Source organism: Canis lupus, chromosome 14 (genome assembly GCF_003254725.2).
Source record: "Canis lupus dingo isolate Sandy chromosome 14, ASM325472v2, whole genome shotgun sequence".
In the NCBI taxonomy this organism is placed as follows: Eukaryota; Metazoa; Chordata; class Mammalia; order Carnivora; family Canidae; genus Canis; species Canis lupus.
Window position 1 is genome coordinate 48,373,602 of NC_064256.1, and position 16,371 is coordinate 48,389,972.

Below are 16,371 nucleotides of genomic sequence, written 5' to 3' on the forward strand. Positions count from 1 at the left end.
AAAACTTGTCACGTAACACCTCCTGGGCAGTGCCTACTCGGGAGATGTTACGTGGGAAATAACATCTTCATCGTATGAACTGAAGTTTTCTACAACGAGATTCCAAAGATTTTCCAAAACCTCAATTGCTCCTAAAAGGAGGCCAAGGAAGGAGTTCACTAAAGGGAAGGGCACGATCATTCCTCTTTCAGAAGCACACAGGGAGCTCTGCACCTGCACAGCCTGCAGCATCTAGAGCCCGTACTAGCCTCCGCCAGCTTCAGCGCTTCCCCATGATGGTCTCTAGGTGGCGCAATGAGCGCGTGATTCCATTTACTGGAACTTGCCTATTTCTGGGGAACTGGGCACTCAAAAGTGAAAAATCTCTGCTTTGATGTCAAAACTGTTGGAGGTTTTCCACCATTAGAAAATCATTATTAAATGATTCTTTCCAATTTCTCAAGTCTTCTGATGCAAGATCGTGGCCTGGAAGAAGTTTCAGGGGGAAGGACTAAAATTGAAAACTAAAAAAAGAGCCATGGAAAAATAAAGGAAACCGACACTCTTTTTTGGTTATTCTGCGTTCCAGGTCTTCGCTTTTTCTCAAATGACCTTTCAAGTGAGGCCACATAAGATCTAAAGCCTTAGGACGCCTGGGTGGCTTGGCGGTTTAGCTCCTGCCTTTGGCCCAGGGAGTGTGATCCTGGAGTCCCAGGATCGAGTCCCATGTCGGGCTCCCTGCATGGAGCCTGCTTCTCCCTCTGCCTCTGTGCCTCTCTCTCTGTGTGTCTCTCATGAATAAATAAATACAATATTTAAAAAGGAAAAAAAATATCTAAAGCCTTAAAAACCACATCAGATTAACTTTCAGTTAAAAAAATACATTGTTCTGGGGAATCCCTGGCTGGCTCAGTGGTTTAGCGCCTGCCTTTGGCTCAGGGAGTGATCCTGGAGTCCTAGGATTGAGTCCCACATCGGGCTCCCTGCATGGAGCCCACTTCTCCCTCTGCCTGTGTCTCTGCCTCTCTCTCTCTCTCTCTCTGTGTGTGTGTGTGTCTCTCTCATGCATAAATAAATAAAATCTTTTTAAAAAAAATACATTGTTCTGGGACGCCAGGGTGGCTCGGTGATGGAGCATCTGCTTTTGGCTCAGGTCGTGATCCTGGGGTCCTGGGATCGAGTCCCACATCGGGCTCCCTGCATGGGGCCTGCTTCTCCCTTCTCCCTCTGCCTGTGTCTCTGCCTCTCTCTGTATCTCTCATGAATAAATAAATAAAATCTTAGTTTAGGAAGCATTACTAGAAAAGTAAAAAAAAACAAAAAAAGAAGAAGTCACTCTGATTCATTTAGTTAAAATGGAAATGACTCAATGTTTGTAGAAAACAATTTGGTAAATATCAACAAGTTTAAAAATAAAGCCATAGAAATGACAGTCCCACAAATTTATCCTAATAACGTGATCGTGGATGCATATAAATACCAGGTGGCAAAGATCTCAATTACAGATTTATTGGTAATTTCAAAGCATTGGATTATTCAGCAGAAGGGGTTGGTTGAAATATACTTAGTCCATCCAAAAATGAAAAACTCCTCAGTAACGAAAAACAATACATATTAACTAATGTGGAAACATATCCCAAAACAATCCCCACGAAAGACAAGGTTTCCCAAATAATATACAAAGCGTGATACTGATGTATATAAAGTTAATATTTGTGTGTGTGAACTAAAGAAGGGTGTAAAAAGATAAAGAAAGAAGGGTGTATTTGTAATTATAAAGTAATGCCTAGTGATTTCTAATCGCTGAAGCCAAAATTTCATTTTTTGCCATTTACCATGCAGGCCAAAATGGAAATCCAATTTTACATACGTAGAATTTGAGATTAATCAGCTCAAAGTCACCAGAGAAATGCAATGGTGGGAAAGGCCAGAATGGAACCCATGGAGAAACAAAAACAACAGATTATATTTAGGACAAGCTGTGTTCTGATTTGCAAACTGAAAAAAAAGAAAATCCCGGAGGAGTCATCTTATTAGCATCCATAACAAGACAAAACTTTTAGGAAACTATAAATTGCATAAATCTCAATGTGAATACATTTCAGGAGATTCTTAATTTGATTTGGATATGAAACCCATGTATATAAGTGATCCAATCACTAACCCAGTAATAAGATCCCTCTCACAGTTGCCATCACCCATGTCTTTCGTGTATAGAACCTTAAGCATCTTGTGATGTAGATTTAATGAAGTCTAGATGCATTCCGGGCTAACTACACTTAATCAGAACTAAATAAACAAGCTCAGTATTAGTCACACTTGTGCAAGTTATTCCGACTCGCTGCAGCCAGAAGAGATTTTCATGTGATCCTGTTTAAACCAGCTAAACATCTGGAAAATGTGGAAACTATTCTGCGAGGCGCAAGAGGACCACACGCTCGGAGGAGACATCAGTTACGTGGCTGAGGTCAGACCCCTGGTGTTGGAACGAGAGAGCTTACTGGAGACAGCTTACTTACAATGAAGCCAAGTTTTTTGTAATCCCGGGTGTACATGGACTTGCGTTTCTCCATGCTGCCGCTGCTGTTATTAGGTTCAGACTCTGCATCAAAAGCAATTCTTCGAAGTTCAAATATGATGTCCCTCTGAGCCTGAAGGCGTTGGGGGGGGGTGGGGAGAAAGGGGGGAGAGAAGAGCTGCTTTCATTGTGTGACATTACATATACTCCCTCTTTCCCCAGGGTCTAAATGAATCACTGCTTTCAGGCAAAAAGAAAAACAGATAAAAGACAACCAATGTTCTAAGTTAGAGCTGGGCATAGTTCCCCTGCCACTCTCCCTGCTGGTCAGCCCTGGCTTCATTCCATGTTTGTCCTCACGACCAAGTCATTTGAAGTGCTTAGGTCAACTGCCTAGTGAAATTCTAGATGGAGTCCCAAATATGATAGAAAGCCTGGGGCTGGGGGAAGTCAAGTTCAAGAACCTGGGAGCCCCACGCTGTCCGAAACAAAGTAAGAGGCACACAAGTTTATGAACAGTATTTAAGCGACAAGGGATCCCGGACTCCACGAAGAAGTGACTACATGGAAACAAGCCCTGAAGAATGGTTAAAAATGGCAAGTCTTTTGTTACGTATGTTTTACCACAATAAGAAAAAAAAATATGTATGTTTTAAATAAATAAAAGGAAGCATTTCCAAACGGGGAGGGCCGTTCCACATTAAGATGCATGGCCTTCCGTCACTAGGAGTGGTAAGATGACAGTCTCATCTCTCAGATGATTACACTTGGCCTTGCCAAAAGTCCGGGGCACGTTGGACAGCCTCTCAAAGCCTCTCCATCATTCTTAATCGCATGGCCTCGCGCCATGGACGAAGTGCTGCAGCAGTTACACACTTCACATGTGCAGTGCACATCTGCAATAGATCAGGCCCTCACGTGCCAATAATGAGTGTTTTCCTTTCCAAAGCTGCAGCGCTGCTTAAGTTGAAAATGTGCTACAGCAGGGCTCCCAGCTGTTTCCTCGCACTCTGTCCTCACACAGTAAAGTTCCCCAAAAGCCTTTGGACAGAGACAGAACCTTCCACGCACAACAACCAGAGACCTAGAGAGAATTGTAACAAACAGCCGACCGACCAAAATGCAAGCCCAGAGATCAGGTGTAGCCTGGGACCCCCCCCCCCCCTCCCCCCTCGGCACTGATCACTGGAGAACGGAAATTACTTCCTCAACCTGAATCAGTATCACGCGGAGCAACCAGAGGCCCTACTTGTCTGGGACCTTGACTCCAGAGCTATTACCTTTGAAGGTATTGGGACCAAGGGCCAAGGTTGGTGGCCATGTGACATCAGGCTTTCTTAGCCAAGAAAGGAAGAGTAAGCATGTGTGTGATGCATAATGAAAGAATCCATTTGCTTTATTCTTATTCTCTGAGTCAAAGTTCATCTAAATTTTAAATACATTCTTCCAAGTTCTAGGGCGTCTGGGTGGCTCCGTCAGTTAAGCATCTGACTTCAGCTCAGGTCATGATCTCAGAGTCCTGGGATGGAGGCCTGAGTTAGGCTCCCTGCTCAGCAGGGAGCCTTCTTCTCGGTCTCCCACTGCCCCTCCCCCTGCTGCACTCTCTCTGTCTCTCTCTAATAAATAAAATCTAAAAAAAAAATGCATTCCCCCAAGTTCTCAGATGGTAAGAAAACAACATCATTATCTAAAAATTCTGGATCTCGGAGTAGCCCGAGAGATTTTACTAACCATTTTCTCTCCCTTATGTGCCTTTTTGCTGCTGTCTAGTGAGCACGCACCTGGTCCTGGGGGTCCATCTTGGTCATCATCCGGTCTTCTAGAAGGTTGAAGGTAAGTACCTGCAGCACGTACAGCTGGTGTGCCATTTCATTGTTGATGGCTCTCTGAGCTCGGATGACGTGCTGGGGAGATAGTTCAGAAATCAGGATTTTTTTTTCTTAAGAAAAGGAAGAAAGAAAAAGCCAGCAACAATTAAGCCCAGTCATTACACCAAGCAGAAGCCCAGAAGTCTTCCCGTGGAGGCACGGGGAATGCAGGTTGGTGGGACCACCTGTCAGCTGGAAGGTGAGGATGCAGGTGATCTTGGAGCTTTTCTTGACATTGCAGGGCCCAATAAAGTTCTGGATGTGTGGGCCAGAATCCAGGTAAAGACCTCCTGTGTGCAGCAGAGAGTAGAAGAAAGGAAGGCACTGCAAATGCCCTGGTGAGTGCAGCTATATAAATCAAGAAAGTGTGCCTGAGATAAGAGTATCTTGAAGAGAAAGGTGGGTTTCTACAACAAAAGCCTTCCCTGCATGCAGTGGAGGGACAAATGGTGCGTAGGTATTGTAAGCAACTTTGCCATCATCTTACCCTACAATGGTCTCTGACAGGTGATCCAGCTTCTAAATGGGGCAGAGTTTGAGAAGCAACATAAAAAAGCAAAGTTCCAATCAGACCCGAAGTTAATTCACTATGGAAACTTCTCCAGAAACCACCACCACCACAAGAAAATGAGTGGATTCACGTGCCTACCTTAACTCACCTGCCAACAATTAAATGAAAAAAAAATAAAATGACCCCCTTAGAAACAGAACCAAAATGGAACAAATACAAAAGAAATGGCAGGACTAGATATGGGTCCCTTTGCCCCCCACTGGAGCTGGGTCAGAAAGGAGATTGAACCCTTGGGCCTAACCTACATCCTCTTGTGCAGAGACCATGGTTGTGCCTTAAAAATGCCGAACAACCAGTCAATGTGGTGAAACAACCATTCAAATCGGTTGTTTTGAATGCCCTGGACCCAACCACGTCTTGCTGTCTGAAAGAACTTTCTTGAGGTGCCCCAACCCAGCATGCACTTGGGACTCCACGCCCTGGCTGTGAGTACCGTGTCAAAATAGTCGGTTAAAGAGGGAGGGGTGGGGAGAAGAATGAGGAACAGAAAAAAGCCACAGAACCAAAATAATGAGGGCGGTGGGGGTGGGAAGGTAGGTAGGCGGTGAGATTCGGGGGTAGGGGGTGGAATGAAACCTGTATCCTTCCATTTTCAGAACAGAATGTTAATTCAGAGTATATGCTTCCTACCCAAGGTGTGTAGGCCATCTATTTTATTAGCAACTCCAAAGTATCTGCACTTCAACTTTTTGCCTGAGGATAGCAGCCTTGAACTGCCAACCATCACGGTCCCACAGAAGTCCCATTGAAGCAAACGGATCTTTCAGACACTGATGGTTACAGCCATTCCACTCACCCCATCTACAGGCATTCTCACCCCGACGGCCACACCAAAATCAGAAGAGCAGGCTAAGACCTTAATATAACACTTCCAATCCTTCGTCTCTCCACCTTCCTCCTCTTACACAAATACCTTCCCTGAACTTCGCTCTGATACTGTAGGTTCCACTTTCACTGAGAACTGGGGTAAAGATGAACATTATGAATCCTCCTGCAGTCTCTACCACACTATTCTCGGGCCAAGAATCTATTCGAATGCTCTACCAACACCCATTTCATATTCCAGTTCCAGGGAAAAAGGTATGTCATCCCCCAAGAACTGAGGTAACCTCTTTTATCAAACAATGAAAATCACACTCATATGTTTCTTTTTAAGGCCTTGTCAGCCAGGAAGTTTAAAATCACACTTGATGACAAATTGTAGTCCTTGCTATTGGCTTTGGGTTCTAGAATATTTATTGTGTTTGCCCTCATAAGGTTTTTAATTTGCAGTTGCCTCACGGTATTGGAATGCGTGTGTGCGTGTGTGTGTGTGTGTGTGTGTGTGTATGATTGTGAGCTTGCAGAGAACTCCTCTTTGAAATCACAGAAACAGAAATTGCTTCTTTGGTAACACTGGGAATCAATCACGCATGCTTCTTTCAGTCTTTGGTTAAAGTTAAATAGCAGATAAGGCCTCAGGAAATCATGTCACTTGATTTATTTCTAAACATTCAAGACATAACGTGTAGGGCTTCTTTTCCACTGACATTCCAGGTCATCATCTCTGCATTGTAGTTAACGAGTGGATTCCATGTACGCCTTTCCTGCCTGTCTCTGCTGCAAAGGGGTCCAGGGAGATGCCTGTCATCATTTCAGGACTTCTGTCAGAGTCCAAGAGGTTTCCAGTTAAGCTTCTACATTAAAAACAGTTTAGGTTCACAGCAGTGGATTTTTTTTTTTTTTAGGTCCTAGAGCCCCTGATTTCCTAAATGCAAAACTAATGTGATGGGGAGTGTAATAAACCTGCCCCCCTGGGAGAGGTTTCCACCCCTTCCTGGCAGAAAGTCTTTTCTAGAGCAGTTCCAGAGACTCCTCCCTCCAGTCACATGAGACCATTCCTGTGGGAAAGCCCGTTTCTTCCAATTCCAAAGGCGCACTTCTTCTTCCTTTCTAGTTACTACTGCTTCCTCACAGAAGCAAAGGCACAGAACAAACCACAGACTGAAGCCAAAAGAGGAAATAAATGAATGCACCAAACCATTCCTGCCCAAGACAGTACTCACACCACAGAGATACTCACTGTTAAAATGATGGAACGCAGTTGCTTCTGAGCCAAAATGTTCGCCATCTCCTGTTGAAGAAAAACACACCCACGCAAAACCTGAGGTTAGAGAAATACATTTCAACATGGCCCCGAATGGCTTGATCCTGACTGTGCTTCCTAACTGGATATCAGCAGTATTTCTTGTGAAAGGAGAGACTCAAACAGTCCATCGTATTCAAATGGCTTTTTGCATGTTATGTTCAGATAACAGAGCCTCGTCCAAAAGCAAAGGAAGAAAAATCTGGCACCCACAAACTTCTCCTTTTTAAGGAATTTCCTCCTTCCAGGAAAAAGTGAGTGTTGAATAAAAAGCAAATTCTCCAGATGAAAAGCAATGGTTCTCCACTCAAAAGGTTCATCAGCTTTTATTAGACTGCACATGTGCAGAGAGGTTTTACTAGGAAACATGCCTGCACCAAGGAGTTCCAACCATGTTAAGTCTCCAAGTCTTCTAAGAGCCATTTGATCTTAATCTGTGCAAAACCAAAGAGTGAGTGGTATGTACCCCAGGGCTTGAAAACAGTCTTTGCCAGTCAAGTGTGTGGCGCTTTTGGGACAGACAAATATCTGGGCAGGGGCTAATCTCCAAGAGCCCCCACCCCACCTTGCTAGGCCTCATTTATACACATTGTATTTGGGGCTTTGGCCTGCCTAGCACCGAGGATTTGTAGATGGCTTTATTAAAAGAAATGATTCATAGACATTCTTTCTAAATATCGAGAAACAGGTATTAAGTTCAAACTATAAAGTTGGGTACAACCTTGGTGCAAACATTCAAAAATGAAAATACTGCTCATATTCAGGAAGGCACTTAAGTGTTTTTTGGTAGGGTGGGGCTGGATTTCAGCGTTTGAGTTGCTACTCTTGCTGAGTAGAGAAGAAACTAGGCTATGATTCAAAACTACAACCATGAATTCGATCAAGGTGAAAAACTCGCAGGAAGCAAGGAGAGCCCAGACACAGGGGTGGGAAGGGTGAGGGGGACACACAGGCAGGTTTGGGCAGGAGCAGAAGATTGAGGACTTACAGTCAGAGGACAATCAAGGATGTCAACACTGCTCTCTACACCAACCTAGCGGCGCCATCGCCACCACAGAAAGGAAAGCAAGCAGGAGAGAAGAAGGCATGGAAGTTCAGAGCACTCTGTTAGAGGTTACAACTTGATTTTAACACCCCTGCTGACCCACTGCCTGGCAGAGCCAAGTGCACAAATACTGTGACGTGTTTCAAAACCCCTTTCAATCTTGAAAACAAAGAGCGCAAGCACAATGACGTATTCTGGAACAAGGGTAATGGCAATCTAGAAGGAACCTGTCTTTCCTTGGTGCATAGAAAGCAGGGCTTGCTTCCAAACACAAATAGGTCCATTTTCTTTTTTTCTCCCAGACCAGATGAAAAACAAAGGGCCCAAAGCACCCTAGAGCCCTTTTATTTTCTTTTATAAAAATGAGATTACTGCCTGACACACAAAGAAAAAAATCTTCCGTGCCTATCTTAGCCTATTGATTTGTGACATTTTAAAATAAGTTCAAAGGGACAATATAGTTCCAATATTTATAGCAATTGTTGTAATTATCTGTTGACATGATTTATTTTCTTCATAAGACCATGGTCAACTTAGGAACACAGAGACTGTCTTTTTCATCCTTGTATTCCCAGGCCTAGAGCACTATGTCTGACACAGAGTAGACAGTGAATGTTTGGTTGAAAATGAAAGAATATTTTCTTTTTCTTTCTTTCTTTTTTTCTTTTTTTTGAAAGAATATTTTCTACTACTAAGGAATAGAGAAGCTTGGTCAGAGAGAAAATAGAAAAATCCTTGTCCATATCATGGATCTGTTGTTATTGTTCAATATTACAAAAGGGTTTGAGAAAACTCGAGACTCCATGGAGAATATTTTATACCATCAAGATGATATAGAAGTATAGATAGACATAAATATGGATAGAGGGATATTAACATGGAAAGATGTTCACAAAACAAGTTTAGTTTTAAAAGCAGTTAGAAAAAAATAAACAGTACAAGTAGTATGATCCCATCCAGTGAAAAGATGATGTATGTAGAAGAGTCTTTGCAAAGAACAAAGCAGGGCCCCATGTGTGCAAGGGTCCTCTCTCAGAGCATGTAATCATTCTGCTTTCCCCACCACATCTTTTAACTTTTATAATGGTTTTTAAATAATGCTTATGAAAGTCATAAATATTTGTAGAGAAATTTGGAAGGGACCTCACCAACATATTTGCCATGGGAATAATAAAATCATGGCAAGGAATTATAAGGAAAAGGATCCTTTTGCCCTCATCTTCACAAAACAAATACCCCTTTCTCTTCATTTGTGCAGAGAAAGGGAGAATGTCCCACATCCAGGAGGCATGGGGAAGCCGGACACCCCTCCCTTGCTTCCCTCACCCTCCCAGCCAATGGGAGAGAGCCCAGGGGGCCTTGGCAAAACAGGAAATTCTAGCCCAGCTCTCTGCAAACCCACAGCTCTCTCAGTAAGGGCCACTCAGCAAATGCAAAACAGAAATATCACTCCAGTTTGTCTGCCAAGTAAAAAGATCTGACTCTGGTAGTATTTTTCTTCAGTAAAAGTGGATATCGGTGTTTAAAATCCATCAAATTCATTTTATACATTTTGAAAAATAAAGGAAACCCAGATAATGGAGTCCTACCAATGGGCTTGGCCCAAAGTCGGGAAGAGAAGTTGAAATAAATAAAGTTTTTGCGCGGAAGTGTAATTTACCCAATATCCTAAGGCTTTAAAAAAACAAACAAAGCCGTTCCTGTAAATCTAATAAACAAATGTTTAGATTATGTTTTAATCTAATTGGAGTGAGAAAATGGGCTTGGTGTCTCTTTCAGGCTCCAGGGAGTTCTTCACTCCGCAAATCAGAGAATTCGGTGGGTGACGCCTCCTTGACAATGGGATGCTCTGCAGAGAAGAGCAAGGCCTACGTGGGACTCTTATCTGCTCAGCAATCTGATCAAATCCCTTACTCCCTGTGAGTCTCAATTTCCTCATTTGTAAGAAGGCAAGAGTAAGGCTTTCTACTAACAGAATAAAGTGACATAGGACACAAAGCACTGAACCCTGAGCCTGGCAAGTGGCAAGCTCTTAGAATATCATTGATGGCAGGCTTTGGTAAATTTTCCTACCGACCTCCCAAATTCAGAATGTTTAATTTTTCTCAAGCAAAGCCTATAACAATACAGAATATAACCCAGATGACACCCCCAATTAGTATGGTCTTCTGCTTTACAGGCTCCACTAACCTTCAGAAAATAACATCAAACTTTTCTTCATTATGAACTTGAAACTAGTTTTTTTTAGAACCAACTCTTTCCTTAATTCACTGAAAAATATTTTTTAAATTAAAAATCAAAATATCCCTTTTCTTGACAAACAATAGTCACTGACTCATCTTTAATTCAGCACAGTTTATAAAGTCCAAGCTAATTTTCTTTGTTGTCGCTATTTTTTATTTTGAAGACTAAATTAGTCAGACTCTGGATATTCTGTATTATTATATACATGCTATCTTAGTTGGATTATTTTCTTAAATTATGCAATGTTAATAGACTATCCTTTGTGATTTTTTTAAAATCACAATTATTGGCAATTATTGCCAATCTGTGTTATCTCAAATACTAATTTTCAAAAAACAAAATTTGATTCACAGAAACTGAACCTAATGTTATATTGGCTTGCCATTATATTTTCATGGTTATGATTATTCTAGAGTCAGTACAGGTTGGCACCTGAGTCCCTATTTCTCCATGGTCACACGATTCCAATTCAGCAGATTAACAGTAGTTCTTGGTGTAAAAGGCGGATGCAAAGTGTATGCATGTCTAGATCCAGGGATCCAAATCATAGCAGTAAGAGTGGGCATGAGTTTTTGCTTGCCCTAATCCAAAATCTTCCTCCACAGGAAAAAAGAAAAAGCCCATGAGGTCAGACCGGATGGCTTTTTGCCCTACTCTCAGCTACCTATTTGGCCAGGTGTCCTTGGTCTGGCCCGTAGGAGGATCAAGCTTCTCCAGGACTATGTCAGGAGTGCACATGTGAGAGCTGCCAGGCAATTTGCTGAGCTGCTGGAAGTCATCATGAGCTCAGCATTTAGATTTGGATATTAAAAGAGGAGCCCCACCTAGGAATCCACCTACAAAGCCACTCTTAAAAATCCAGCCTGGAAGATAAGGCCTTAAGGAGAGCAGGCAATTCCTAGCTCCAGCCAAGACCAAACCAAAAGCACAGGAAAAAACAAAGTCACTCCCCTCCCCGTGCAAACATAGCCCAAGGAATGAGCAAACAATTCTAAATGAAAAACAAACCAGAAACCCTCACATTTAGTCACTGAGGTTTAAAATCCTTGGCAACAAAAAAATTAAAATGAAAAAAAAAATTAAATTCTTGACACAGTGTTCAGTAGCATGGTAGCTTCTAAATTCTTCTAAAACAATGTAGTGGTAACTGTCACTGAGCTCCCGGTACATTATTGGTTGAAAGATCTTTTATTTCCACCCGGTTTTTAGATGAGGTGAATTGTGTGACCAAGATAACACAGTATATGTTATCTTGACGGAAAAAAAAACAACATGAATAGATTGTGAGGTGCAAGCTATGTTCCAAGACACACAAGAATCAACTCCTTCCACACCTCCCTCTACGATGATCTTTACCTCAATGCAGAAGAACCAAAGATCCACAAAGGATGGGTTTCACATCTAAGGGGTTTCCTTCTCTTGTTTGAGCAGAGGAAGGGAAATGTGTTGCTCTTCAACCCCGCCACCCCCCCCGGCCACATGCACACATGGACATCAGAAATGTCACAGCAAAGAGCCCCCCTGACATATAAGCAGTTATCTCAACCAGTAGCAGCAAACTGTGTGTTCTCCTCCTATCCTTTCCATCTAAACTTCCATGTACGAAGCGAGACACCTCTCGGGGTCTCAATGTCTTCATCAGGAAAATAGGGGCAACACCTCCCTTGCCCTAGGGAGCATTCAATGGCATCACAGAAGCTCTCAGGGCTCCTACCTCTGCTTCTACCACAGGAGCAATGCTTTCATCTTTTTATGTTTTTAGCTTCTACGCTGGGTTTCATTGATGAAAGGACTCTGCCTCTGGAACATTCCTAGCATTCTTCCTGAGACAAGGGCTTGCGCATCTCTACCTAGTTCCCACCAGATCTGTGAATGATCCCAGGCTGGCCAGCTAAGCTGCAGAGCAGCGGGGATGCCCAAGGAGTGCCCAGGATGGGAACAAGAGGGCACTCACTGCCCTGAAAGTTGCCAGCCCTGAGTACAGTCTTCAAACAAAAGAAATGCAACTTACCTGCCTTCTCTCATCAGGGGCCTTCAGGAAAAGTGCATTAATCACTGCAATGGTATAGGTTTGGATTTCTTGATCTGTCCTGTAAAGACACATGAAATAATACAGAAAGTTAGAATAGGTGGGGTGCCTGAGTGGCTCAGTGGTTGAGCCCTGAACCTTTGGCTCAGGTTAGGATGCCGGGGTCCTAGGATAGAGGCCTGCATCAGGCTCCCCATAGGAAGCCTGCTTCTCCTTCTACCTGTATCTTTGCCTCTTTCTCTCTCTCTCTCTCTCTGTTTCTCATGAATGAATAAATAAATAAAATCTTTTTTTAAAAAAAGAATAGTTTATCTCTGAATTAGACCATGATAAGGGTCATGATCTCCCTCTAAAAAAGATGAGAGAGAAAGGCATGGCCTAGAAAATGCAGTTGGCAAGTGAGTGAGAATATATTTCAACCATCATGAGAAAGGAGATACAGTGGGAGGGTGAGGATGGGGGGGGCGGGGGTAGACAATTACTATTACTGGCTGGACAATGTACTGCTTAGTGGAGATCACCCAGAAAGTATAGGTGGTCAGTGAGCTCTCTCCTCTTCTCCTCTGCTAGGCTTAAAAACATGAACCCAGGGGGTTGTACATGGTGGGGGGCAGGGTGAATGTGATTTTCTGTCTGATGCATGAAGTATTATCTGGGACTAGAATTGGGTATCCCTATACTCCTGGACTTATTACATAGGAAACTGCTTTGCCTCCATGGCAATGATTGGACATAGTCTAAAAACCTATTTCCAAATAGAAACTTTTTAATAACAAAAAAGAATAGGTTTTTGTTTTCAAAATTTATAAACTTGCTGAAATGAAATTAGAAATTCCAAAGGAAGAAAAAAATTCTATAGAAGCGTGTGGTAAACAGTAAATAGGAAGGACCCCAGGCATAAACAAAACAGCTAGTGAGCTGCATTCAGAAATAATTTAGGGAGAGGCAAAGTGTGGAACACGGGCTTTGACAGGATGAAATCCAAAGCCCAGTACACCGCAGGCTGGCTGGCTGGCCTTGCATGAGTTCACAGGGTGTCCCCAAAACAGTTTCTTGATCTGTAACACCGGGTAAGAGCACACTAATATACGGTGTTGCTTTTAGGATAAAATGAGTTAATGTATATAAAATCCTCAGCGCGACACTTGCCAAATAAGAAACTCTCTGCTTTGGCAAAGCACACTGTGAATGCCAAGTATGCCCTTGAGATTCAGAGAAAAGACACAGACTGTAGAATTAATACATTTCACATTCAGAGAAATGCGAAAATTATTTCTAGAGAGGTTTCACACAAAAGAGCATGTGCTCATTCTCCCTGAGGCCAGAGTCCACAGCTTGTATGATTTAAAATTTTACATTGTGGTCACCATGTCCCCTCCCACATGAAGGAAACATCTAATGCACTTTGGTAGACATAATACACACAACAGTTAACATTTTGGGTATATTGAGAACTACTGAATATACCCTCACATCCCCGGCCCACATCCCCCACCCAAACAGGCCAATTATATTTCCTCTTGAGAATTTTCAAATGGGACCTGAGAGAGCAGGGTGGCAGATGCTGGGAACCAAGTCACATTAGTGCCAATCAGTACACTTGAGAAAAAGCCTGTTGTGCCCACTCCAAGGAAGCCGTAGTTTCTGTCCTTCTCAAGGCTTAGCTACTTAAGTCATTCCTGGTTTCTATAAAGTCCCCCAGGATCCTTTCAATAAACTCACTGACTAAGCCACCTCAGGGGGTTTGGTGCCACCTGCACCTCCACATATTTTAATTTATAAAATAGCACTGTACAGTGGTGTTCTTCTCAGGGACAATCTTACTAATTACCTGAGTGGAGACAAGAGAGAGAGCCCCAAAGCTTGCAGGCTGCTAAGGGCCTTGCCTTATAGCTCAAGCCTCCGGAGATAAAACACACACCTTATAAAAGACAAAAGAAGGTCGCCTTAATCACCTTGAGCCTAAGAAAGAAGCCTACCTTTAAAAATTCCTAATTATCTATGAAAAGACTCATTATGACACAGAAAGTGCTATTTTTAATGACAAAGGAAAGATGCTGTTGAGAACTTAAGACAGCAAATTGTCCTATGACATTAAACATAAAACTCTAGCAGTATCTACCAACATTCATCAAAATTGATTGCCTACTAAGAACCACTGGGGACAGAAGGGTGCCAAGAACAGGTATGGGACCCCCCACTCCATCCCCAGAGGCCTGTTGCTGAGCCATTTTAGTGTGGTGGGGATGGGGATGGGACATGGTGTGGCTTGATGCCAAATCAGGATTCCTTTTCTGCATTTTTAATTGAACCAACCAAAAACCTTTCCCAGGGCTTTGTGGTGGTTGTCTACCAGAACCATTCCCCCTTTCCACATGGGTGGTGACAGCATGCTTACCCTTGAAGATGTGGGATAAGTTGGCCGATAGTGATCTCCTGAGCCACCTTCTGGTAGAGGTCGTGGCTATTGAGCACCATTGACTCCAAAATGGCCAAGGACCGCTGCAGGATTGAGATGTCCATGGCTGACTTGTTGACAAAGCTTGCTATCTGAAAATCCAAGGAGGACACAATTGACCACTCGTGGTAAACAGAGCATAGAAGCATAGAAGGGAGCTAATCAAGTAAATCAGGAGCTCGCTTAAGAAACACCAGACACAGGAAGAAACGTATCTGGAATTAGAGCGGAATAGTAAGAAACACATCAAGTCAGCGATGATTGCTCATATTACTACAAAGCACTATTTATATCTTATTTCTATAATTTAATAATAATCCTCAAAAGCAGACAGTTTCAAGGAATTATTGTCTGGTTTTTCTGGGATTTTTCTTCGGGGTTTTAGCTTTCAGAGGCAGATGGTTTCCACACATATATTGTAAGGACTCCTGCATTTCTTTGAGGCAGTAATTTCAACATATACTAATAGCCATCCCCTTCCATTCCCAGGCTACTCCTTCACCCACACAATGTGTGATTTTTATGTTTGTATTATGACCCTGTTACATTCTTAAGGGACTCACACAAATCACACTTGTCAACACAATTCAACTGGCAACTTCTCAGTCACTGGCTATTCTCCTTGTTATTCCACGATGAGATGCTCTTTCCCCCGTTCTCCAATTTCTTATGGTTAAAACAAATTCTTCTCATCTCAAATTTAGCACACAGGAAAATATTTAAATTAGCAGTGCTAAAAGTTAAAATAATAGCTTAAGCACTAAAATGTATTCCCCAAGGAATTAATCACCGAGGCGTCAAACATAATAAATCACAATGTAAGAGGGAAGTAAAATAAGGGTTAGAATAATGGATCACAGTAACCCAAACACGTGGGTACCATAAAGGTTTTATTTTAGAGGCCTCATTAAAAGTTATTACTATCTGTTGACAACTCACACGAAAAGGCTGTTATTACATCAACATAATGACTGCTTTCTTAAAAGCTAAATAATTTGGTTCCATGACAAATTGACATTTGCTCTCGTCCCCCATCGACACTAATTTCTTCCTTTCTGCTATCCCAATGACCCCTTCTCCTCATCTCCCCCTCCACCCTTGGACAAGAGAAAATGCAAAGGTGCCCATGGCAACTGCGGTGCCCATCTCCACTGTTTCTAGCTGATGATTCCCTGGTGAAAGTAGGGGTAGCTGGACAGATACCAATACCCTCTCTGCCCCCAGATACGTCTAGATTTCAGGGGTGGGGAACACACGACAGGAAGTAGTAATAGTAATATTACCATTTTATATTCCAAAAAGCTATTATTTTATAATAAATAAAGTACAGGAAGAGTACGAGAATTTTAAGATTCTCAGAAGGCTGCTTGAGCTCCTTTCATGGCTAATAAACTCCTCCAATGTGTTTACTGTCCCTGGCAAGCCTTTGCCTTAATGCTCACAATCTGCTCCCCTTTGTCAAATCTACCAAGCTAAGGCCATCTTTTTTTTTTTTTTTTTTCCGTTATTATTTTTTTTTTTTCAAATCTTTTTT

General features: G+C 42.5%; 1 protein-coding gene across 6 annotated transcripts in view; it reads right to left on the reverse strand.

The window, feature by feature from the left end:
- Positions 1 to 16,371, reverse strand: part of ELMO1 (engulfment and cell motility 1) — a 526,001-nt gene that overhangs the window by 316,840 nt on the left and 192,790 nt on the right. For 5 of the 6 annotated variants that reach the window (XM_025464640.3, XM_049093811.1, XM_049093813.1 and 2 more), the window contains 6 exons: positions 14,778 to 14,929; positions 12,362 to 12,440; positions 8,050 to 8,094; positions 6,999 to 7,049; positions 4,279 to 4,401; positions 2,499 to 2,630 (listed from right to left, as the gene is read on the reverse strand). In XM_025464640.3, the coding sequence (XP_025320425.1) occupies positions 2,499 to 2,630; positions 4,279 to 4,401; positions 6,999 to 7,049; positions 8,050 to 8,094; positions 12,362 to 12,440; positions 14,778 to 14,929 (582 nt within the window). The remainder of the gene's footprint in view (positions 1 to 2,498; positions 2,631 to 4,278; positions 4,402 to 6,998; positions 7,050 to 8,049; positions 8,095 to 12,361; positions 12,441 to 14,777; positions 14,930 to 16,371) is intronic. The other variant, XM_049093810.1, reaches the window with a different exon arrangement.